A 21779-nucleotide genomic window follows, 5' to 3' on the forward strand; every position below is an offset into this window, starting at 1 on the left:
TGTTTCATGAAAAAGATGGAATTTTAAAAATGCACTGCTTCCAGCTTGAAGTTTGTTTATGAAAACTGGAGATGGATGTTCAGAGTGTTTCAGGAGCAAGCTCACTAGCAGTGTTTTGACACTGTTACACTTTTTGCTTATGAACTCCTCGTTAACGTGTGGAAGTGGGATTTTGCCTTAAGAGTTCAAATGACAGCAACAACAAATAATGCTGATTTCTTACACCAAGAATACCAGTGACTGAATCGCATCCTTTTTTAGAAAAGTTTACACTTGCAGAAACATAAAAATTTAAATGTTATTGACACTCTTCATTCCTCATATGCACATTCTAAGGTTTGGTTCAAAATGTCTGCTCAGAGAGAGCCTCTTCCAGAATATGTAAATGCTTTTATCTAATGCTTTCCTGATTACCTAAACAGGTGATTGCATTTTTTTTAATTCACCTTCCTCGTTTAATGGTCAGACTATCTCCTGCTTAGCCACTGTTTCTTGATACTTAACCGTGAGAACCTACTTTATTCTGATCAGTTGTCCCTCTGATCGGCAGTGTTTAGTGATCCTCATTGTAAAGCACAGAAGATGCCAAGAGGTTTTTCTGTTTCTGGAACAGGAATCCATTTCAATGTATCGTGATAATCCATGTGCTTGCAAATCAGAATTTGAAGCCTGTCATATTTGAAGCCTGACAGAAATCCCTGAAACATACTGCTTACAAATCTTGTCACATGTTGTATGCATACATAAGCTCTTCCTATACATAAGCTTAGTCAGGTAAATGGTGGATACATACAATTAATGGATCCCATCTTCAGTAATCTATCAGCAGTTTTTACTACAAAGTACCTGAAATTGTATATTTTACTACTGTGTCAGATAAACAGGTCTTTCCCATCACTTTCTGAAAGGAAAGTATTTGTTGCTTCATCTCACTTTTCCCCTTTTTCTTCTTTTATCTTTGGAGAAAAGATTTATAGTTGACATCACAGAGTAAAGTATTTCAGCAAGGCATACAGCAATAAAAAAGTTGAAGAATAATGTTAAGATATGAAAGTAAAATATTCAGTACGTGGAAGAGAAACACATTAGAATAGATGTATTTGATCTGGAATTCCTGTTAGTGAATAGGCTGGTAAGCAAGGGTAGTAAGCAAACTGCAGTGTGACTGTGAAATGCTTGTACTTGAATCTTAAGTGTTATTGCCGTAGCTGTGTCTGTGTGCGTTCTGTCACGGACTGGAATACTAGCTTTATTTCCAGAGCAGTCACTGGAAATCTGATCTCCAGGTGTGATGAGGCATCTGATACTTTCACAAAGAGATTGGGACAAGTATAATAGAGTGGGTTGTAGTTGCTTGATAACTAAAAGCAGTGTAGTAATATTTCCACAGTAATTGCACATAAGGAGCTTAGAGATACTTCCCTGATACACAGAGAGCATCTCAGGGTTTGTGTCTGAAAATTTATTGTCAATAATAGAAAAAACTTTTAGCATGAAGGGATAAAAGATACAGTGAAATGTCAGAAATATTTGATATTCACTCAAGTGTTTTGAAGTAATTCACATATGAAATCACTGAACTGTCAACAGTAAGGTGCAACCTGTGCCATCCCCTGGTTTTCGGCAACTGGAGGACAGAGGCGTAACCCCTCTGGCTTTGAGAAAGAGTGGATTACAGCCTAGGAAAGAGGAAAAATCATTTCCCGGAGTGATCATGAGATAGGGATGCTTGTAACTGTAGTTAACCAAACGTTTCCACAGTCTTCACTGGCTTGTCAGCCAGTCATTTCTTGTTTGTTCGTGGATCGCAAAGTTTCTCTGTGGTAGGTTCCCTCCTCGCAGCAGTTCATCACGTAGAGCTTCTTAGTCAAAGCTGCTGCCCCATATAGTCTACGCTGTGTCGACTGTATTGCTTTAGAGTTGGACCCCTGTCTCCCGGGCTTCTTACCCAGCATGTTTTCACTTTCTTCCTTAGATATCTTCCCTTACCCTTATGTTTAACAGATAGCAAATAATGACACACTGTCAATCTACAGAATTCAAACTGACGGTAATCTTTTTTTTTTAATTTGACTCTTCCACCAAACAGACATCTGCACTGCTCATCAAATTTGTGTATGTGATTTTCCTGCAAGATCCTCTGCTTACTGAAGTCCTACTGGTTATAGCAACCACTGGTGCTTGTCAGACAATGACCATGATCTGTGCTACATGTTTAAAATGCCCTCAGCGTGAGTGTTACGGAAGGTGGCAGGTGTGATGCCACTTTTCAAGAAAACGTCCTAGGAAAAACTGCTGATCTCCCTCATCAGATTCTTGAAAATTTGGGAAAGTTCTTCAATTGCTATGTGAGTTAAAGGTAGAAAATAAAGAAAAAAATAAACAATAGAATAAATGGTTATTTTTTGTTTTTTGTTTTTTGTTTTTTTTTACTGTAGCCAGTAGTGACCTAGTGAGATTTTTGCTATGACTTGATTTTTTTTCAACATATTCGCAAGTTATTTGGAGAAGAAAAATAAAAAGATGTAAAAGTTTGACTAATGATTTTTGGTAAGGCAATATTGAGCACTGAGTGTGAAGAGCTGCAGAAGGATTTTGTGGTATCGAGTGACTGAGGAAATAGGTGCCAGATAAAACTCAGTGCGTTTGGATGCCAAAAATCAATCAGGGGTTAGCACCACCAGCGATGCAGATTCAGGAAGTCTGCAAGTTAAGGACAGCTGGGAAGAGGGATACAGGAGTGGAATGAACAATGTGTTTTTTGTTCATGTATCTGCTCTGGGTTCCTGCCAAAGTAGGATGTTGGCACAGGTTGGCATTTGGTCTGACTCAGCGTGAGGAAGGTGCCTGCTTTCGCTTCCACTCTTTTTTTCCCAGCAGGGTCACGATCTCTTAAGGCTGGTTGGAGCAGAGCCCCAGGAGGAGGAGGAGGAGGAGGAGGAGGAGGAATCTTCCTCTGTTCTAGAGCCCCTGAGCATTATGAAGGAGAGGGCCTTCAGAGGCCGGGTGTGGGAAGGGATGGTGGGAGGGGGAGAGGGAAGGGAAGGTGGCAACAACAACATGCCGGGGAGCCCGTAACTGAAGAAGAGATCCTAGGAGACTGCAGCAGAGAGTAGGAAATGGAGCAGTCTACCTGGCTGGTGATGGAAAGAGCCCTTTCTCTGAGCAGGTAGCAATCTACAGCGTGTGCTGCAATTCACATCTGCCCTGCAAGGGGTGCAGTAGGCAGGGGAGAGCTGTACGGGGCCTCAGGAAATGCAGCAGAAGTGTCTTTTCAAGTCATTTAAATTGTTAATATTTTTTATTAAAAGGTTTGCTAATTATCCTGGTTTATAGCTTAGCTTTTTGTTCTGTTTAAAACCTTTTCAGTTGTCGTTAGGTACTCAATAGAAGGTCTTAATGAGAAGGTCTAAGCAGATCCACTGCATAGCTCTGGTCCTAAGTAGCACAATCCTCAGTGTGTTTAGTTCATGGAAAAAATACTTTTGAAAATAATTTCAGAAACGTTTTTTGTTTGTTTGTTTACTATTTTTTGGTGAAAATTTATACTCTAACATGTTAATTGGGACAAAAATGCTTGAAAAGTTAACTTCGGAAATTCTATATAAGGTGGCTCTGAGATAACATGGTAGAAAGTGGTGGGGTTTTTGTTTGTTTGTGGGTCGTGTGCTTCTTTGTGGTTGTTGTTTTTAGGAAACCTGAGTTCTTAGATTGTTTTAGAAGGATGGGAGTGTTTGAGTAGAGTTGCCAATATGACCCAGTTGCTTTGTTATAATTGATGAAGCAGTTGCAAAGGATTGTGATCATACTGTGAGGTCAATGTTTCAGTGAGACTGTTGAAATGTTGCCATTTCTTACTGTATCCTTCGCTTCCAGTGTTTTATTTTTCTTCCCATCATCCTGGTTCTGACTGTATATGTTTGTCTGACAACTTTTTAGAGAAGGATCCTGTTTACATTGATACAGATGGGAGTAAAAGAAACTTTTCTGCTTGCCACTTAGAGCAGTTAAACATAAATTCTCCTTCCTTAATTAGCTTGTGTGTCACCAGCCAATGAGAACCTTCTAGCATGCTCGACATTTGCTCATTGCCATGCAAGTAGTGTACCTCAAGAAGTGGTGCCGACATTGAATCTGTCTTTGTCCTGGCATTGTTTCCATGCATTTTCCAGCCAACTTTAATAAATCAGCCTCATTGTGTCTGACTGATTCTTCAACATTTTGGTAAAAGTGGCCAAAGTTAAAGGTTTGTTTTGTTGTTTTTTGGTTTTTTTTGTACTTTTTACGAAAAGTTAGGCTCTTAGGAGTTATTTGTATGGTTCTGTGTCCTCTGTTGACTTAACAGAGGTTGTTTTTCTTCTCCTAACTTCCATTTTTAAAAGCCCGGTTTGATAGATGTTCCATCTAGCACACAGTAGAAGCTTTGTTTTGATTTCTTTGATAGTTCACTGAATTTTGTTGTGGCCCAGCTTTAGGCAAGCTTTAAGCAGAAACATAAATTACAGCAGACAATAAAGGGAGATGTAGAAGGAACTAAAAGTGTTTTGAAGAACAGCTCAAGCTGCATTAGTGAACAAGAGGAGTTTGAGTAAGCTTCTTTCTTTTGAAAAGGAATTTTTGGGAGGGAATTAATGAGTCAGAAGTATAAAGACATTTCTGTGAAATTCATCTTTGTATCCATTTCCAGTGGTGGGGATGGTACAAATTATCTGACTCCCAGGTCTGTTCTCCACTTGTAACACAAATGAGCTTTGAGACTGAAACAAACTATGAAAGCATGGTCATTTACACAAGAGAGGTTTTTGACTTTTTTCTCTCTTTAAACCGGAAAAGAAAATACCACCAAAAAAAAGTAAGTTAGAAGGCATCTTATTTGGGTTTGCACACTTAACCATTAAGGAAACATGAGCTTTAAGACAGATGATGACACCTGTATTTTGCAGCTGGCCTGTCTGTACACACTGTGGTTGTAGAATCATAACACAGTTTGGGCTGGAAGTCACCTTCAGGGTGCCAGTAATTCCAACCCCCCTACCATGGGTGGATGATAAAATTTTACGTATTGTACCAAAAAAAAAATCTTCTGAAGTTAGCATACTCAATGCTTACAATAAGGATGAAAATACACCATTCTATAATGTGTTATTTTCTAATTTATATCTGCAATTGAAGTTTCTCAGTGCAGACTTTCATGCATGTAATGATGTGTAGAGTCAGGAATTTCTCTTGAAAGTTGTATTTTGACAGAAAAAATTCAGCTTACTATGTTAAAAACACAAGAACTGCATCCTCGTCTGTCAACTGGATTTCTTAGCCTGATAGTGTCTCTTTCATAAGCTATGGTCTCTCTGTGACTGGGTAGCCTACATCATGGAAATTGTTTGACTTCAGTCACACTCAGAAACACCGTGTCCGTAAAGTTGAGCAGAAGGTAGGAGGGAATTCAATGCAAATTCAGAGATGCAGATCTCACGTGGCACCGTGTCATCCTAGACAGAGCTCAAAACTCAATTATATTCAGTACAGCCAACCAAATATTTTGGTTCAGTGAAAATAAATGTTTGCTTTCAGTATGACTGGATTATGTTTTATATTCTAGAATAATACAGCGTTTTAAAACTCATCTGCAAGTTAGCTGTCTTTGTAGTTTTAAGTGCGTGTATTTAACCTCATATCTATTTAGTAAGGAGGAGGTTGGGAAATACAATAGGAGCATGGGATCTGACACCTTAAGTCAGGTTCTCTCCCAAATGCTTGGCCCAGTGGGTGTTTGCTCAGAGTGTGTGCATATGCCACTGCTCTTAGTGAAAACCTTCTTTAGCTTTATACTTCACCCCATTCTGCACAGCAGGCATCGTAAAAACGGACAGAACGTGATGGCACCTTGCGTTGCTCTTTGAGTGGTGATACTAGCTTTCCACTTCTTTCCCTGAAGCCTTAATATTTGCTTTGTTTAACTGCCTGTATGATCAGTGTTACTGTACATGATAATAGTTCACCGGTCTAGTCTGAAAGTGAAATGAGCTGTGTACAGCCTTGAACATAAAGGCTGTCCATCTGGAGAATTATTTCTTAGGTGCAGGTCAGCAGAGCGCTAGCAACTATACTTTCACTTCCTAATAGTCTTGCATTGACACTGACAATGCCTCTTTTGAGGATACATTTCTAAAGATTTTAATTTCATCTGATGGAGACGCTATTGTAACTGGTAGTGCTTTGTTTGATGAACAAGAAGGGAGCAAAGCCAGCGATTCAGCGGTGACATTCCTACCCTGAGCAACTATTTGTGGACTAGGTGCTAAATTCTGAGCTTCGGTACCACATGCTGTATTAATTTATTCATTATTTTCTTTACAACATATGATTGGTTTCCATTTTATTTCAGTATTTTCCTTCCAAACTTGTAAGCAGCTGAACTTTTCAAATATTTAAGGGAGATTGTTGTTCATAATTAGCATAGGAAGCATGCTTCCCCTCTCCCCCCCTGAGCTTTCATCTACATTCTCAAAGTAACTGCCGTATTCTAAGATGGATTTTCCACATTCTGGGTGTTTCTGTTGTACCCTATGCACCACACACCCACGCTTTTTTTAAGAGGGAAGAGTTAATGTCAGTCATAAAGCAGGAAAAGGAGCCTGTAACATCAGAATTATAACATGGAGGGAAAAATAAGACACTGACTGTACAGTAGGTATGCCCCGGACAGTGAAATGTGTAGAGACGTAGAGACATCCTCTAAAAAGAATGTTAACGGTAAACTTGAGGATTTCAGTTCATGTGGATTGAACATTTGGTAATGTCAGTGGAAGAAAATCCCTTAAGCTGAACAGTTTTTTTACAAATTGAATCAAATGATAATTCTGGAAAACATTTTTCTTGAGTGACTCCACATGTAATGCAGTTAGACATTTGCAAATAACTTAAGTTCAAGTGAATTAAAAATTGCACCATTTTCTAGTTGTGGAAGTTACAGTTTTTTTATGAAATGCAGAGATGTGAAATAGTGAATTCTGTCAATAAAGAAGGAACAGTGGCATTATATTGACATGGATTTGTGTCTCTCAGTTTGCTGTTCTGATTTCACAATAATTAATATTTTTAGCACGGTGTTTGCAATTGAAAAGATTGTTCCAGAATCCAAATTGGTTGGAAAATTGAATAAAAGGTTTTTCTGTAATTCGTGTGAAAATGAGCTGGTGATATTTATAGTTACTGACATTATTTCAGACAGTGTTCTTTCTGAGCATAAGATAAGATGCTTTAGTTGATCTGACAGTGGACTTGCACTAAAATCTTAATGTGTTTCAGTGTGTGGTTACAGCAAGTGACAGCTCATGAGCATGGTGGCATCGTGCAAATAATTTTCCTTTAAAAAGTGACATTGTTTGAAATTAAAATGAACAACATCATTTTACATAAGAAACGCTTTATTCTTCCTACAAGGTTAAAAGTTGATCTGTTTCAGTGTTTGACCTCAGTCAGCAGTACTGTCACCATCGCTGTGATCACTTGGGCTCGGTTATAGGGTTGAGGAACCAGACCAATCACCTGATGCTTCAGCCAGTGAGGAGGGCTCCCACCAAGCTAGATTAAGCAGCATTGTAATTTGCCAGAATGCACAGGAGTAAAGGACCTTTCCGTAATGCTCACTTGACCCTGTGAGTGTCACAGCTGCCCTGTGTGATAGTATTAAGGCACTGTCGAGTTGATACAGCTGTGAAGGGTCATGCTAGACCTTGAGCTTCAGGTTCTGCTCTCCATAAACGAATAGCAAACAGCACTCTGATTTTTTCCCCAGCTGTTTTGGCACCTAATGCTTTTGTTGAATTTGAGTGATGGATGTGCTTTTAGTATGTTATCTCTTTTTCTGCCCTTTCAAACCAATAATTGAAACAATGTGCAGCACTGGATTGAACTGTAAAAATCACTTTAAAATTAGAGTTCAGCTGTATTGTAAGCTTTCAGCATATTGCATTTAAAAACATAAGCACAGTTGCTGACAGAAATATTCTAATTTAAAAACAATGCAAAATATTTTGGAGTCATTCACGATGTACTATTCCATCCTGTATGGTACGAAGACAGATGTTCAATTACTGTCTGAAATTATAAACACTGCCTGTATTTGTGCAATTAGGCCTGGTTTTATACTCAAGTGTTAGGAATATAGTGCTAATCAAGGTAAACATAACCTAAAATATAAACTGAAAGATGACTCAGGTTTTGTCTACAAACACTGAAAGATACACACAGTGAAGCCTAGTGTTTAGATGACAGGAACGTCTTCATTCAGGACCACGTATAGTTACTGGCTGAAAAGAAGGAACTGGTATGAAGAGTGTCTTAATAAAAAGTCATCGACAGAATAGCTTTTGGTAGAAATCTTTTTCAGTGCAGGATCATGCTTACCTTTAAAAGATCCAATACATTTTAAAACATCTCGTTTGCTTACTATCAAACTGAAACTCATCTGTGACTGGAATACTGCTGCCAGTGTTTTCATGTATTTAATTTTTGTTACGATTTTCATACATTTGGGCATTCTTTGAAAACAAAAACCCTTTAGAAAAGTGCATAAAGTAGTAAAGCTTACTCTATTAAAAGCAAGGGGAAATAGCAAGTATAGTTTACAGAAGACTAAGCCTATCTGATGTGACCAGGCTCCTGTAAATGTTCTGTCTTCTGCCAAAGAAGTATATACATAAGCCAGAATGTGTTAGTGCAGCTACCATCTTCTTAGATATTTTCAGATACAGATATTTAATACACTTCCAATCCTCCAAAATTAAATATACTTTTAAACCTTAACTCACTGGGATTTGAAACTTGGTATTATTAGCATTTAGTCTCTGTGGTTCCTTTTTTATTAGGAGTTTGAGTAAATTTACAACCCTTAAGCAATTTTATTTACAAGTGTACTACTTAGTTGGGTGCATTTACTGTTAAGGTACTCCTCAGTAGTTTTCCAGTTACTTGCTGATGGGTCTGATCTTTGTTATTTAATTAGCCGTGAATTAGTTGTAAGCTTGGGACTATATTGACAGAACACACACATGAAGACATTGTTTGTTTCCTTCTCAGTCCAGAAAGGCTATGAAGGCAGAAACCTTTTTAAATGATGGTGAGTCACAGGGACATTGCCGTTTATTTCCAAAAGCATTCATGTACTTCTCCTGTCTGCCTAGGTTATATTTGAGAGACCATTATAACAATTTAATTTTCAATTCATTAAAAGAAGAGGGGAAAAAAAATCTTCTGCAGCCTTTTTTGTAGATATACATAGATTTGTGTAACTATTTTATTAGGAAGTCACAATCAAGTAAAGAATTTGCGTAGAATAATGGCATAAACTCATAGTGGTGTATGTATTCAAGTTTGCATAACTAAATAGAAATATTAATTTAGGTAAAGTGGTCCAAGTTTAATAGAGAGAGACAATGTTGTGCTATCTAACAGGCATGATATCAGAAGACATGCAAGATTATTACTCATAGAAAAGCATTATTTCAAAACACTGTATTAATCTTAGAAGAAAAAAAAATAGGAGAACTGCAGGTGAAAGGAATGTGTTGAATCCTGGAGTTATAGTAAGTATAAATAAAAATTTGCGTTATCACAGTTAAATTGCCATGTTTCCTGCAAATCAGTTATTGTGGACAACTTCTCCCTTTCTTTACTCAAATAAAAGCTCAAATTCCCTAATGTGTCATTTCAGCACACTCCTTCATTTTTCACTGGTACTGGGGGTCTGCATCGCCCTCCATAACATTTCTGTTGTGTCAGTTTAGATTGTAAAGTGTGCTGTGAGTGAGCTTAAAATAGACACAGTAGTCTTGTAATGGCACCGTTACCTTAGCAATGGTGGTAAAGAAAACAGATGATGAAATGCTTTACCTACTAAATAGAAAAAATGCATGGGCTGTTGAGGGAAGAAAAATGGGGGGGGAAAAGTAAAACTTAAACGTGCAACCTAAACTAATGAGTTGCAGCAGAGAACATTGAGAAGGGTGATTCAGTATGCTGATTTTAACTGTTGCCAATGCTGGATGCTCAAGAAGAGAGAGCAGTCCTTGGCTACTCAGACACCATGCAGGCATGGTGGCATAGGAGAAGGTGATAATATTTCCACTTGGCTGTTCACGCTGGCTCTTGAAGCAAGAAGACTCATAGTGTAGGAAAGTATCCTGAACATCTCTGAAATGGCAGGACTATAGTACCAGCATGCAGAGAGGTGAGAAAAAGGCTTCTAAGAGAGTGGGAGGAAAGGTTGGAGGTTTGTGTTGTTGTTGGTTTTTTTTGTTTACTTGTTTTCCTGCACCAAGGTGCTGCTCTCAGAGGAAGAGGGTTCATCAGTTATTTCTAAATTTATCTGAGTTGACAGCTCTTTCAGAAGCCTGAAAAACTCCCAAGACCACTCCACATACCCACATTGCCCTTTCAGGCTTTTAAGCTAAGACTGCTGTCTGCAAATGTTATCTGCCTTTGTGTCAGATAATGTAGGAGTCCTTCTTTGAAAAACACCAGACTACTCGTTTGTCTGACTGTGCTGACAGGGCAGATGTTATGTATAGAAATGGCTGTGCCATGTGGCTAATGAGGACACCCTTGAACGCACTTAAAAGCACAAGCACAGTGGAGATTTCTTTCTAAGAGTAGTGATTTTATCCCACCAAATATGATCCTGAAGGCTATGCTTGCATTAACAGGGAGCACAGTAAGAGCAGATTTGTAGATGAATTTCATTGAGGACCCAGTGTGCATAGTATATATATGTCCCCCAATATATATATATATCATGGCATTTTGGTTTTGGACTAGTTACAGCCTGATCCCATGGGCTGAATGCCTGTTAGCAGTCTTGAGAGTAACTGCTGGCTTAGTTTGGTCTGAAAGAAATTCAGTTTACACTTTTGAGATCATTCTGCTTTGTGAATCAGAGTGCAGCCAGTGGGGGCAGCTGGGAGTCAGGCTTCACACAAGTGCACCGGTGTGGGCACATGTCTTGATTTGGCAAGTCAGGCAGTATGTAAAGTGGGAAATTTGGCCTCAATTTCCAAATTCTCAGAATTATTTTCAAAAAACAGAGTAGACCTAGTTCATACATCTAGAATCAAGCAGAATTATTCTGCTTACAGTACTGGCATGTAGTTAAATAATGGTTGATTGCAGAATGAGTGTGCTGCTACCATTTGTTCTTGGTGCAGTGCTTGGAGATTATATTCCCAGGACCACACAGAGTAAAATGACTAAAATACTCAAAATCCTTTTTTTTTTTTTTTTTTTTGTGTGTGTGTGTGAGGAAGAACAGTTTGAGTACAGAAAACCTCAGTATATCTGTTTAAAATAAATAATATCTTGTCATCTTGTAGATGGCTTTTGTTTCTTTTGAACAGAGTAAAATAGATTCAAAAGGAACTTTCTGTAGAAGCTGCAGGAATCATTAATGTAGATGATAAGGCATGCTGAATTCAGAAAAGAGCAAAACAGGGATACAAAGATTTTTAAAGTCATCTAAAATTCATTAGTTTTTGGGTTTGAATAGGAATACAATTCTAGGTGTAGAGTCTTTGTATGAAAAGTATGGAGTACCTTTCATTACTCAGAGTTATTGTTTCCTGACCTTCTTAAAATATTTTCTATGCCATAATATGAAAAATCGTATTTTAAATTCTTGTAAGGGCTTTTTGATTTATTCCCAGTGTTTTCAATTTTTGCTATTGATGTATCCATCATTACAATATCGAAAAGGCATTCAGTAACTTGCATTTAATTTGCTACCTGAATTTAGGCCACTGAGCATTAGGGACCTGGGGGCTTACAAGACCCTTTCTTTAGTACAGTAATCATTTATTATGAAGCTTTTTGTGCATTAGAATTATGTTGCTTCTGCTGTATAGTTCATTTGGTTTCAACAGCGTGCAGGTATGTTACTGGCTTTGAAGCTTTAGCTGCATGAAGGAATCCTACAGAGCCAAATAAGATGATGCCATGAAGGAATCCTGTCTTTTTCTCATGGGTGTGGTGGTGACAGAGTTGGTGGTAATAGTAACAGTATCAGTAAGAATAATTATGCCTCTCCTTGCTGGTTTACAGTGCTGCTAACTTCTACTGATACCTTTAAGGTTTAATGTGATATTCAAAATACTGTAGTAACTTTATAGTCACGTACCCAAATTTCATTTTTACGAGACTAATTTTAGGTACACAGGTGAAGAAATTTGACAGATTTCTTTGTGTTCCCACTTCTCCATCTGTAAATTAGAGATAAAACGTATATTTGCTTTGAGAAGGACTTCTAAATAAGATAATAGCTTGCATTACCAGAGGGTCTGTTATTCAGGATATACTTTACATTGTGACAGTGTTTGGGGAAATGCTATAGGATTTATTTGACAGAAATAAAAGTTACAATGCTTGATCACAGGTCTCATGAAATAAAGTTTACATCAGTGTCTCAGTAGGTGTTACGTAAGTGTGAACTTGAGGACAGTTGATGTGTATTTACCTTGTGGTTTGTTACTGTAAGGGTTTCTTAATGAAGTTTAATTTCTTACAGGAGGTGCTGAAACAGCTACAAGGAAGTATTGAAGATGAGGCAATGGCATCTTCTGGACAAATTGACTTACTAGAACGACTTAAAGGTAAATCTACAATTATGTTTTAAATAGGGTGATTTGCTTCTTAATTGCTTTTTTTGGGGGGTAAAATTTTCAAACTCAAATGCACCTTCTTTCCACTGCTGACTTTGGTGGTTAGGCATACTCTCAATGCATAGTTGTTTTGGCTAAGCATTTTAAAGACATATTTTCAAAAAGGAGCATGTTTCTAAGTTGCTTTTGTGCTTTTTCTACTGTTACTGTAGGACTTCATATGAATTGCATTTGATGCAACTTCCACTTCATTCATTATTTCAGAGAAAGTAGATGTAATTTTTAAAATTAATGATGGATTAGTTCCACGATTTCTCCAAATTTGCTTGTGTGCCCTACCCTCTCTGCGCCACATCACTGGAATTGTATCTGCCATGCTGAAAACTGATACCTCCTTCCCTAGATCATGGGGCGGAACGTGCACCATCCCATATAATTCTTGCAGAGCAAGTACAAATCAGTAACTTTCAATATATATCCATTATCTTTACTACTGAACCAGAAATACTGTAGAGGGGGTCTACATTTAAGGGCCTGGTGGTGATCAGACTTGTCGTCATCTGCATGACAGTGAAGCATATACAAGATAGCGGAGGAAGAGGCTGTAAATGTGCCACGAGCAATTCCAACGGCATTTATGCAAAACTTGGCCCATTTCTTAAGTCTTCTGGGAAGGAGGCAGGGAAACTAGTGTGGGGACACTGTTGTGATGAGCAGGACTGCAGTAGTTTTGCCATCTGCTCAGAGGACAAGTATCTCTAAGTGTACCATCAAGACTGGCTTTGTTCACATTATGTTCTTTTGTGAATGCCAATGCAAAATGTTTAAACTATTTCCATCAAAAAACACAGATTTGTTCATGAAGTACAAAATCAAGATAGAAAAGATCTCCTTAATGCACTGATGAACTTCAGCTCTGAAACTATTTGCTCTTTATTATCCAGAATTGAACTTGGAAAGTACCAACTTCCCTGGAGTCAAGTTAAGGCCAAAAGTGTCTGTGCGTTCATATGGGAGCCGGGAAGGGTCTGTGTCAAGCCGTTCAGGAGAGTGCAGTCCTGTTCCCATGGGATCGTTTCCAAGAAGAGGATTTATGAATGGAAGCAGGGAAAGCACTGGTTATTTAGAAGAGCTGGAAAAAGAGAGGTAAATTCCATTTATTTATTCAGTTTACATTGATTTCTTCTAATTTTATTTGAAAGTTTACTGGCACACTAAATATTTAGCTGTCATGAAAATGATTTTTGCTGTTAAAGTATATTTACCTTAACAGATAAAGATACCAGGACTTTACATTGTATTTAGATACGCACAACAAAAAATATCTTAGAACACATAGTACAATTTCTATCGCTTCTTCATATTTGCATTTTATTGTTACTGTTTGTTGGTTGGAGATTGTGTTTTGATCAGCAGATTATCAGCACTTTAAATATTTTGAGAGAGAGAGAGCACGGCATCCCAAACACCTCTGTGTCTCCTCACCACTACTGATGAGTGTTGAAATTGTAACAAGGTGATGGTGCAATTTTCTGTTTTTTTTTTTTTTTTGCAGATGGTTATAGCTACCAGCTGCTGAGCTGATTGATCAGTTTGTTACTATTAGTAGACATTTGCCTACTGATTCTTATAACTTAACAATTATTAGCTAAACAAAAATACTTATTCAGTCTTCAGGATGTAATTCCTGTGTGATGTTTTGCATGTTAGCAAAACCATGGAGTTACTTTTCTTGAAAGGCCATGCTAACTACTTAATTTGAAGAAGGTCCTGAGCATAATGCAGAGTTGTAGTATGTGCTTAGAAGAAGGTTTCTTCCAATGACCAAATCTTTAGAAACTTAATGGATAGGATGTCAGGCTGTGGGACTGCAAAACAAAACAAATAGCAACTCTATTTCAATGGCTAGTAGTATGAACAAGCCAAAGAATACCATTTGGAACTGTTATATAAAAAATATAAAAGTTTTGGTGGGTAATAAGTGGTCTGGGGGGCAGCACCCTAGCAACTCGTGCTCTTAGTGGCCTTTCCTGCTGTTGAGTAAAACCTCTGCAATCAAGAGCTGAAAGTACACTTTTCCTATAAGGTACTATTTTCAAGGCCCTCTCTATTGGTCCTATCAGTAAAATGAAAGTAACTTCCCACAGATCCATACTGAACCTCCTCTAGCGTCCGTCTTTTGTCACTTTTTTTCCAGTTACTCAGGATCACTGATCATGGAATCATTAAGGTTGGAAAAAATCTCCAAGATCATCTGGTCCAACCATCCCCCTACCACCAGTGTCACCCACTAAACCCAAGCACCACGTCCAACCTTCCCTTGAACGCGCCCAGGGACGGTGACTCCATCACGTCCCTGGGCAAACAGTTCCAGTGCCTGACTGCTCTTTCTGAGAAGAAATTTCTCCTCATTTCCGACCTGAACCTCCTTCCCTCTCAAAAATACAAATTCTTGAAGAGCTGGATAGGAATACTTAGGATTTCAGGAATCTCTTCCCAGTCTTAAATAATCTAATGTGTCTGCCATTTGAGCTCGTGGCTATTCATTCCCTCTTCCATTTTTCTGTTGAAATGGTCTTCCATTCTAGTGCAAAGATTATTGGTAAAAAAGCCCTCCATGTGTACTATTTGACAGGGACAGGGCACTTCACTGTTATCCAGAGTAAGAACCTAGCAGTAGTCTTCGATGTCCATCCTAACAAAATACTGTACCTGCTTTTATTCTTACCAATGTTGGTTTTTACCATGTGTTAATGAAATCATTAAGTGCAGCTGAGGGTTTCCGTTTTAATTCAAGTGAACTTCAGGTCACTCAGAACAAGGACTATTAATTTAGAGTAACTGGATTTCTTCAGTTTGGTTAGTGCATCTGGTTTATGATCTGTGGTCATTTCCCACTGTCGTGAATTCTGAGGTGATAATTCTTTGGACGTTCTGCTCATCGATAAGGAGAGTTGAGGCAGTGAACTGATTTTATTTTTTTTTTATAATGCTGAAAAAAATGGAGAGAGTTATTTTAATTTCACATGAGTTCAGGCAGTGTTACCCTCATAGCTGAGGGGATGAAGATTAGTGCTGCTGAGAAGATGATCTGTGCCATGGCCAGATAACATCTGGCTCCATTATTAATGGAATGATGGATAATCAAAACTGTCCTATTCTTTTGGCTGTTTCAAGGGACATGTAGGAATGCTTAGGGCATTGGCATGAGCCAGAAGAATCAGAACGTGGGGTAAAGGATACAAGGCTATCCATCTGGAATCAATACAAATTCTGAAATGAAATTAACTAGTTTTTCTATGCTTTGTGTCAGAATTTATTTGGTATACTTACTAAGTTTCTGTATTTCTAAACATATATTTCAACATATATTATTTGCTAGTAAAACTTTTTTTTTTGCATTTAAAAAGGCTTTTGAAGAACTCAGATAACTTGACAAACCTTAAAATATTAAGAAAATTTAAAAAGAAAACTAGGATTTTTTGGAAACCTGCAACACAACATTTCCACTCAGCATTTTTATACACTGAAAAACAATACATACTGCTTGCCAGCAGCAGTGTTTGGGCAAGGACCAACTTAAGTATTAACTGACTGTGAACTTGGCAAAATCATGGGATGTTTATTTAAAAAAAAATCACTAGATGTTTATAAATATAAACAGTAAGAAACAATAAAAATTGCTAAAACGTTTGTATTGAAAATTTTATATAGCTTGGCCAAAAATGATCATCTGAGAGGGAAAAAATTAACCAGTTGGTAAGATGAAGTTGTTTCTGTGTTTCTCATTTGCTGAGTTGTCCTCTAGTTTTAAAATCAAAAAAAAAAAAAAAAGTAGGTAATATTTGTTTTATAGTTTACCAGTTCAGAATACACTACTTGATTAATACGTCCTGCCTGGGCTCTCAATGTTTTCAGCTGTATTTGGTAAGAAACTGTCTCAACAAAACTTTCCAGAGTACATTGCAGGTTACCTTTTATAAACCGCAGGTTACTTTTTTATTTGGTTTGCCTTTTACAGCTTAAATATTCTCACTCTTGTGGGTTCTGTGACTTACCACTAGAGCAGGTGGTCCCGTGTTGAATTTTGTATGACTTACCTATGTCTTCACAACATCTTCAGGTTTGTGTTTGGTTTTCAAGATTTTGTTGTTTTATTGCCTGCCAGTGGAAATGGAAATATTATTTATAGTTCTGTAATACAAGTAGAATAGCATTTTTTTTTACCCTTCTCTCTTTTAAACTTTTAATAGTGGCATGATTATCCAGAAAAGATTTCCTAAAGAGGGAACCGCTTTTCTGCAATCCTGTATTCATTCAGTTTCGTTTATTGCTCAGAACTTCAGAAAAAAACATATTACAGAAGTTATTCTAAATACTTCCTCATTAGAAAAGCTCTTCACGTTGGAAACTTTTTGTTAACTCATTAAAAACATTGTCATGTTCCAAAAGCTTACATTTGCCTTTGCTGCATTCTGGCTGAAGTTGACGGTGTATGACAGAGGACAGAATATTCTCTGTTACTGCAAAAGTGCTGATAAACAGTTTTGGGGTATACAAAGATGGAATAACCGTGCTGGGATTTTCAGTCCATTGTTTTTTTCCATGATCAGTAATAATTCTTCCACCTTAAACAGTCTTCTCAACTAGGAAGTTCCAAAAGGCTGCAAAAGCAGCTTTATTCTGCTTGGTGAATTTAGTATCTGATGGTAATGTAGGTGTGGGGAGCAGTTTATCATACACATCTACAAAGACTTGCTGCTTATTTTCAAAGAAACTGAAGACCAACCTGCTATGATTGTACCAACTCCTTCAGGCTTTGAAATGACAGACCTTAAAAATATTGTTAAAATCTAAATTCTCCTGGAGCAGTAATACCAAAGTAGTAAGCCCAAACAGAGCATTGCACAGAGGCAAAAATGACACTATTAAATTAAGGGGGACACCCCCAGGATATGCATTATGTTGTTTATGGAGCACTGATGGTTCCTAAGTTCTTTTCTTGCTTCTAGCATCTGTTAAGCATGTCAAAACAGATTGAATGACACGGTGTCTCACTCACGAGCTGAATACCCTACATTTTGCAAGAGAAACCTAATTGCATGTTCGCTTAGCTGAAAGTAATCCCTCCTGTTTCTACTACCAATTCCTTGACACCCAGAGGGAGAATTAGTCAGTCCTTTCACATTTGCAGTCTGTGCATGGTTTTAACCAGCAGTAGATGGAAATAATCTGATTACTACTGTTAGAAAACACATTTAGAAATAAAAATACTTCTTATAAGAATTGCATTAATTATACTTTTTGCAAAATTGATTTCACAAATTGGAGGCAACCAGTGCTTGGACACCCGACAGTGCGTTTTCACCAGGGTGTAAAGAAGGGAAGCCGTGAAGGATGCGGACATGTGCAGAGATCAGGCAGGCAGGGTTATCCTCTATGTGTTAGATAGAGGATAGGAGGGGAGGGCAACTGAATGACTTTGTCACAGGCTTTCCTAGAACACAGTCTGTCTATTCATGTTTCATTCTGTCTGTCTAAAGGACTTAAGGAATTCCAGCCCAGGTACATCCTTGCTTTGGGTATGGAGTATTAAAGTATCAGAAATAGTTTGAAAAGTTTTTAATGAAGGAACTAAGTCATCAGGTCCTTCAAAATCTGTGGTTTTAATTTCTTCTCCATGAAATTCTTTCATGTGGAACTTCATCCCAGGTTGTGCCTGGGATGCATTCACGAAGTAGTCAGGGGAAAACTTTATTGCTATTGTATGCTGTTATTGTTCCTTAAAAACTTGGAGTAATTATCCATAATGGTTTCTTGTATTTTACACACAAAGGTTCATATGGCTGTTGCTTGGAAAAAACGCAGCCTGAGATTAGAGAAAGACAGATGCAGAAGTTAAGGCATAGGAAGTAATACTGGGCAATGCTCTTTGCAGCTTTCTGTCCTCTGGCTTAGTGGTTGAGTTCAGTCTTCAGCCTTATCAGTCCAGCTTTTTTTTTATGTACTATGCATGTTTAATTTTTTAAAATAGAGTATTTCTATGTTTATATCATCTTATCTGTAATCTGACATTTTTTGCATTTCTTTAAATGTTAATGAGCAATATTAAAATGCTGGAAGGAAGAACACTTGCAGAGAGCATTTATAAGAAGCTAATACACTTTTATAAAAAAAAAAAAAAAAAAGTAACTTGTCTATATCTTTGTACTGTCCAGATTTTACCTGAAAATCTTAATTTTGAAAAATGTGATGAAAATAAATAATATGTAACTATACTGATAAATTTTGCAACATAAATGTAGTTTATGAAGGATTCATCAAATAGTAGTTACAATGTTTAAAAGATTTTTTTGGTAGTATGCATGTAGTCAAATTCATGAAAATAATCAGATCTACAGTATGTTCATTATACTCATTTAAAATGTGATAAATCACTGCAGATGTATTCTGTCTATAACATTTGATGGGAAATACTCTTTTTAAGTATTCTTAGTAATCACACAAGTAGCTTGATTTTTGTATGCTTTGTCTTGTTTTTGTATGGGTGACAGGTTAATGATGAGAAAAGATAACTAAGTTTCAAAACATGATTCTGAGACATATGCACTCCTGTAATTTCCAGGTCTTTTCTTAAGTAGCAGTGGTAGTTCAGTGTGTCATACAAACTTGCTGTCTGAAAGAATTGTAGATTGTTTCAGGTTGGAAAGGACCATAAAGATCATCTAATTCCAACGCCCTGCCATGCACAGGGATGCCACCCACCACACCAGGTTGCCCAAAGCCCCATCCAGCCTGGCCTTGAACACCTCCAGGGATGGGGCATCCACATCTTCTCTGGGCAACCTGTGCCAGTGCTTCACCACCCTCTGAGTGAAGACTTTCTTTTTAACATCTAATCTAAATCTGCCCTCTTTTAGTTTAAAACCATTGTCCCTTGTCCTATCACAACACCCCCTGACAAAGAGTCCTTCCCAAGCTTTCCTATAGGCCCCCTTTAGGCGCTGCAAGGTGTCTGTAAGGTCTCCCTGGAGCCTTCTCTTCTCCAGGCTGAACAACCCCGATTCTCTCTGCCTGTCTTCATAAAAGATGTGCACCAATCCTCTAATCATCTTCTTGTGTGTCCTCTGGATTTCTCTGGACTCACTCTAAAAGGTCCCTTCCCTTCTTGTGCTGAGGGCCCCAGAGCTGAACGCAGTGCTCTAGGTGGGGTCTCACGAGAGCAGAGCAGGTGGGGAGCAACACCTCCTTTGACCTGTTGGTCACACGTTTCGTGCAGCCTGGGTTATTGTTGGCTTTCTGGGCTGCAAACTCACATTGCCAGCTCATGTTCAGTTTTTCATTGACCAGTACCCCCAAGTTCTCTACTTCAGGGCTGCTCTCAACCCATTTGTCCCCCAGCCTTTACTTGTAGAATCACACAACTGTAGAATCATTGAACAGCCTGGGGTGGAAGGTCATCTAGTTCCAACTTGCCTGCCATGAACACCTCGTGGGATGGGGTCCTGGGATTAGGGCATCCACAACTTCTTTCCTCTTTGTATTTAGGATACGTGGGATTGCCCCAGCCCAGGTGCAGGACCTTGCACTTGGCCTTGTTGAACCTCACAAGGTTTGCATGGGCCTACCTCTCAAGCCTGTCCAGGTCCCTCTGAATGACATCTCTTCCCTCCAGCGTGTCAACTGTACCACGCAATTTGGTATCATCAGCAAACTTGCACTCAATCCCACTGTCCCTGTCACTGACAAAGATGTTAAACAGTGCCTGTCCCAGTGCTGACTCCTGAGGAACACAGCTTGTTACTGATCTCCAGCTGGACATTGAGCCATTGGTGGCAACTCTTTGATTGCAACCATCCAGCCAATTCCTTACCCACCATCCGTCCATCCATCATCACATCCATGTTTCTCCAATTCAGAGACAAGGATATAATGGGGGACGGCATCAGATGCTTTGCACAAGTCCAGGTAGATTATGTCAGTTTCTCTTCTCCTATCCACCAGTGCTGTAACCCCATCAGAGAAGGCCACCAAATCTGTCAGGCACAAGCCACCCTTAGTGAAGCCGTGTTGGCTGTCACCAGTCACCTCCTTATTTTCTGTGTACCTTAGCACAGTTTCTAGAAAGATCTGCTCCATGATCTTGCCAGGCACAGAGGTGAAAGAGACTGGCCTGTAATTTCCTGGGTCTTCCTTTTTTTTTTTTTTTTTTTTTTAAATGTGGGTTATGTTTCCCCTCCCCTCTTCAGCCCTGACTTCTCAAACGTGGTGGACAGTGGCCTAGCAGCTTCACCTGCTAGTTCCCTCAGGACCTGCAGATGCATCTCACCAGGTTCCCTGGACTTGTGCTTCTTGTTAGTGAGAATGAGGTGCAGCACAGCATCTCTCCTTGTTGTCTCCTTTGTCACTTGGAGAAGGAAGTCATCATCGGTGCATTCCTCCTGGATTCCATCAGTTCAATGCCCCCTGGATGTCCTCTGCCCCACTGTGCTGTCCCTCCAACAGATGTTGGGGTGGTTCAAGTGCCCCATGAGGACCAGGGATCATGAATGCTTCTGTCTGTCTCTAGGGGGCCTCAGAGGTAGCATATGACTAATAACTGTGCTTTAGTTTTCACTGAATGCCTCTCAACCATAGATTTCAGACTCATTTTATAGAAAAATTTAGGTATTTTTTTTATAGATGTGGGCCTGATGCACAAGAACTTAGAGTGACTCGCTTAAGACAGCACAGTAGATAGTTTGTTCAGCTGAGGCAAGGGAACAGAACCCATGTTATCAGACGTTGTGTTAGTGCCATCTTCCCCAACCGTGTTTCTAAATAGATCTTTTATATTGGTATCAATGCTCATTTCTGCACTCATATTTGGTAATGAGGTCTTAATAGTGAGACGTTTCCTGCTTCTGTTTTCAACAGATCTCTTTTGCTTGCGGAACTGGAGAAGGAAGAAAAAGAAAAGGACTGGTATTATGCCCAGCTTCAGAACCTTACTAAAAGGATTGATAGTCTCCCCCTTACTGAAAATGTAAGTAACTTTTCCATGATTTTTCATGTATCTGGTACTACAATCTCTGTTCAGATGCTGTATATATATACAAATTTGGTGACTTCCTCTACCATTATTTTAAT

General features: G+C 38.6%; 1 protein-coding gene across 2 annotated transcripts in view; it reads left to right on the forward strand.

Annotated features, from left to right (window-relative positions):
* APC (APC regulator of WNT signaling pathway) overlaps positions 1-21779 on the forward strand; it is an 88666-nt gene that overhangs the window by 31917 nt on the left and 34970 nt on the right. For both annotated transcript variants that reach the window (XM_084305410.1, XM_084305409.1), the window contains exons 3-5: positions 12557-12641; positions 13595-13796; positions 21567-21675. In XM_084305410.1, coding sequence (XP_084161536.1) covers positions 12557-12641; positions 13595-13796; positions 21567-21675 — 396 coding nt within the window. The remainder of the gene's footprint in view (positions 1-12556; positions 12642-13594; positions 13797-21566; positions 21676-21779) is intronic.

The sequence above is a fragment of the Netta rufina genome (genome assembly GCF_964035555.1).
Source record: "Netta rufina genome assembly, chromosome: Z".
Taxonomy (NCBI): Eukaryota; Metazoa; Chordata; class Aves; order Anseriformes; family Anatidae; genus Netta; species Netta rufina.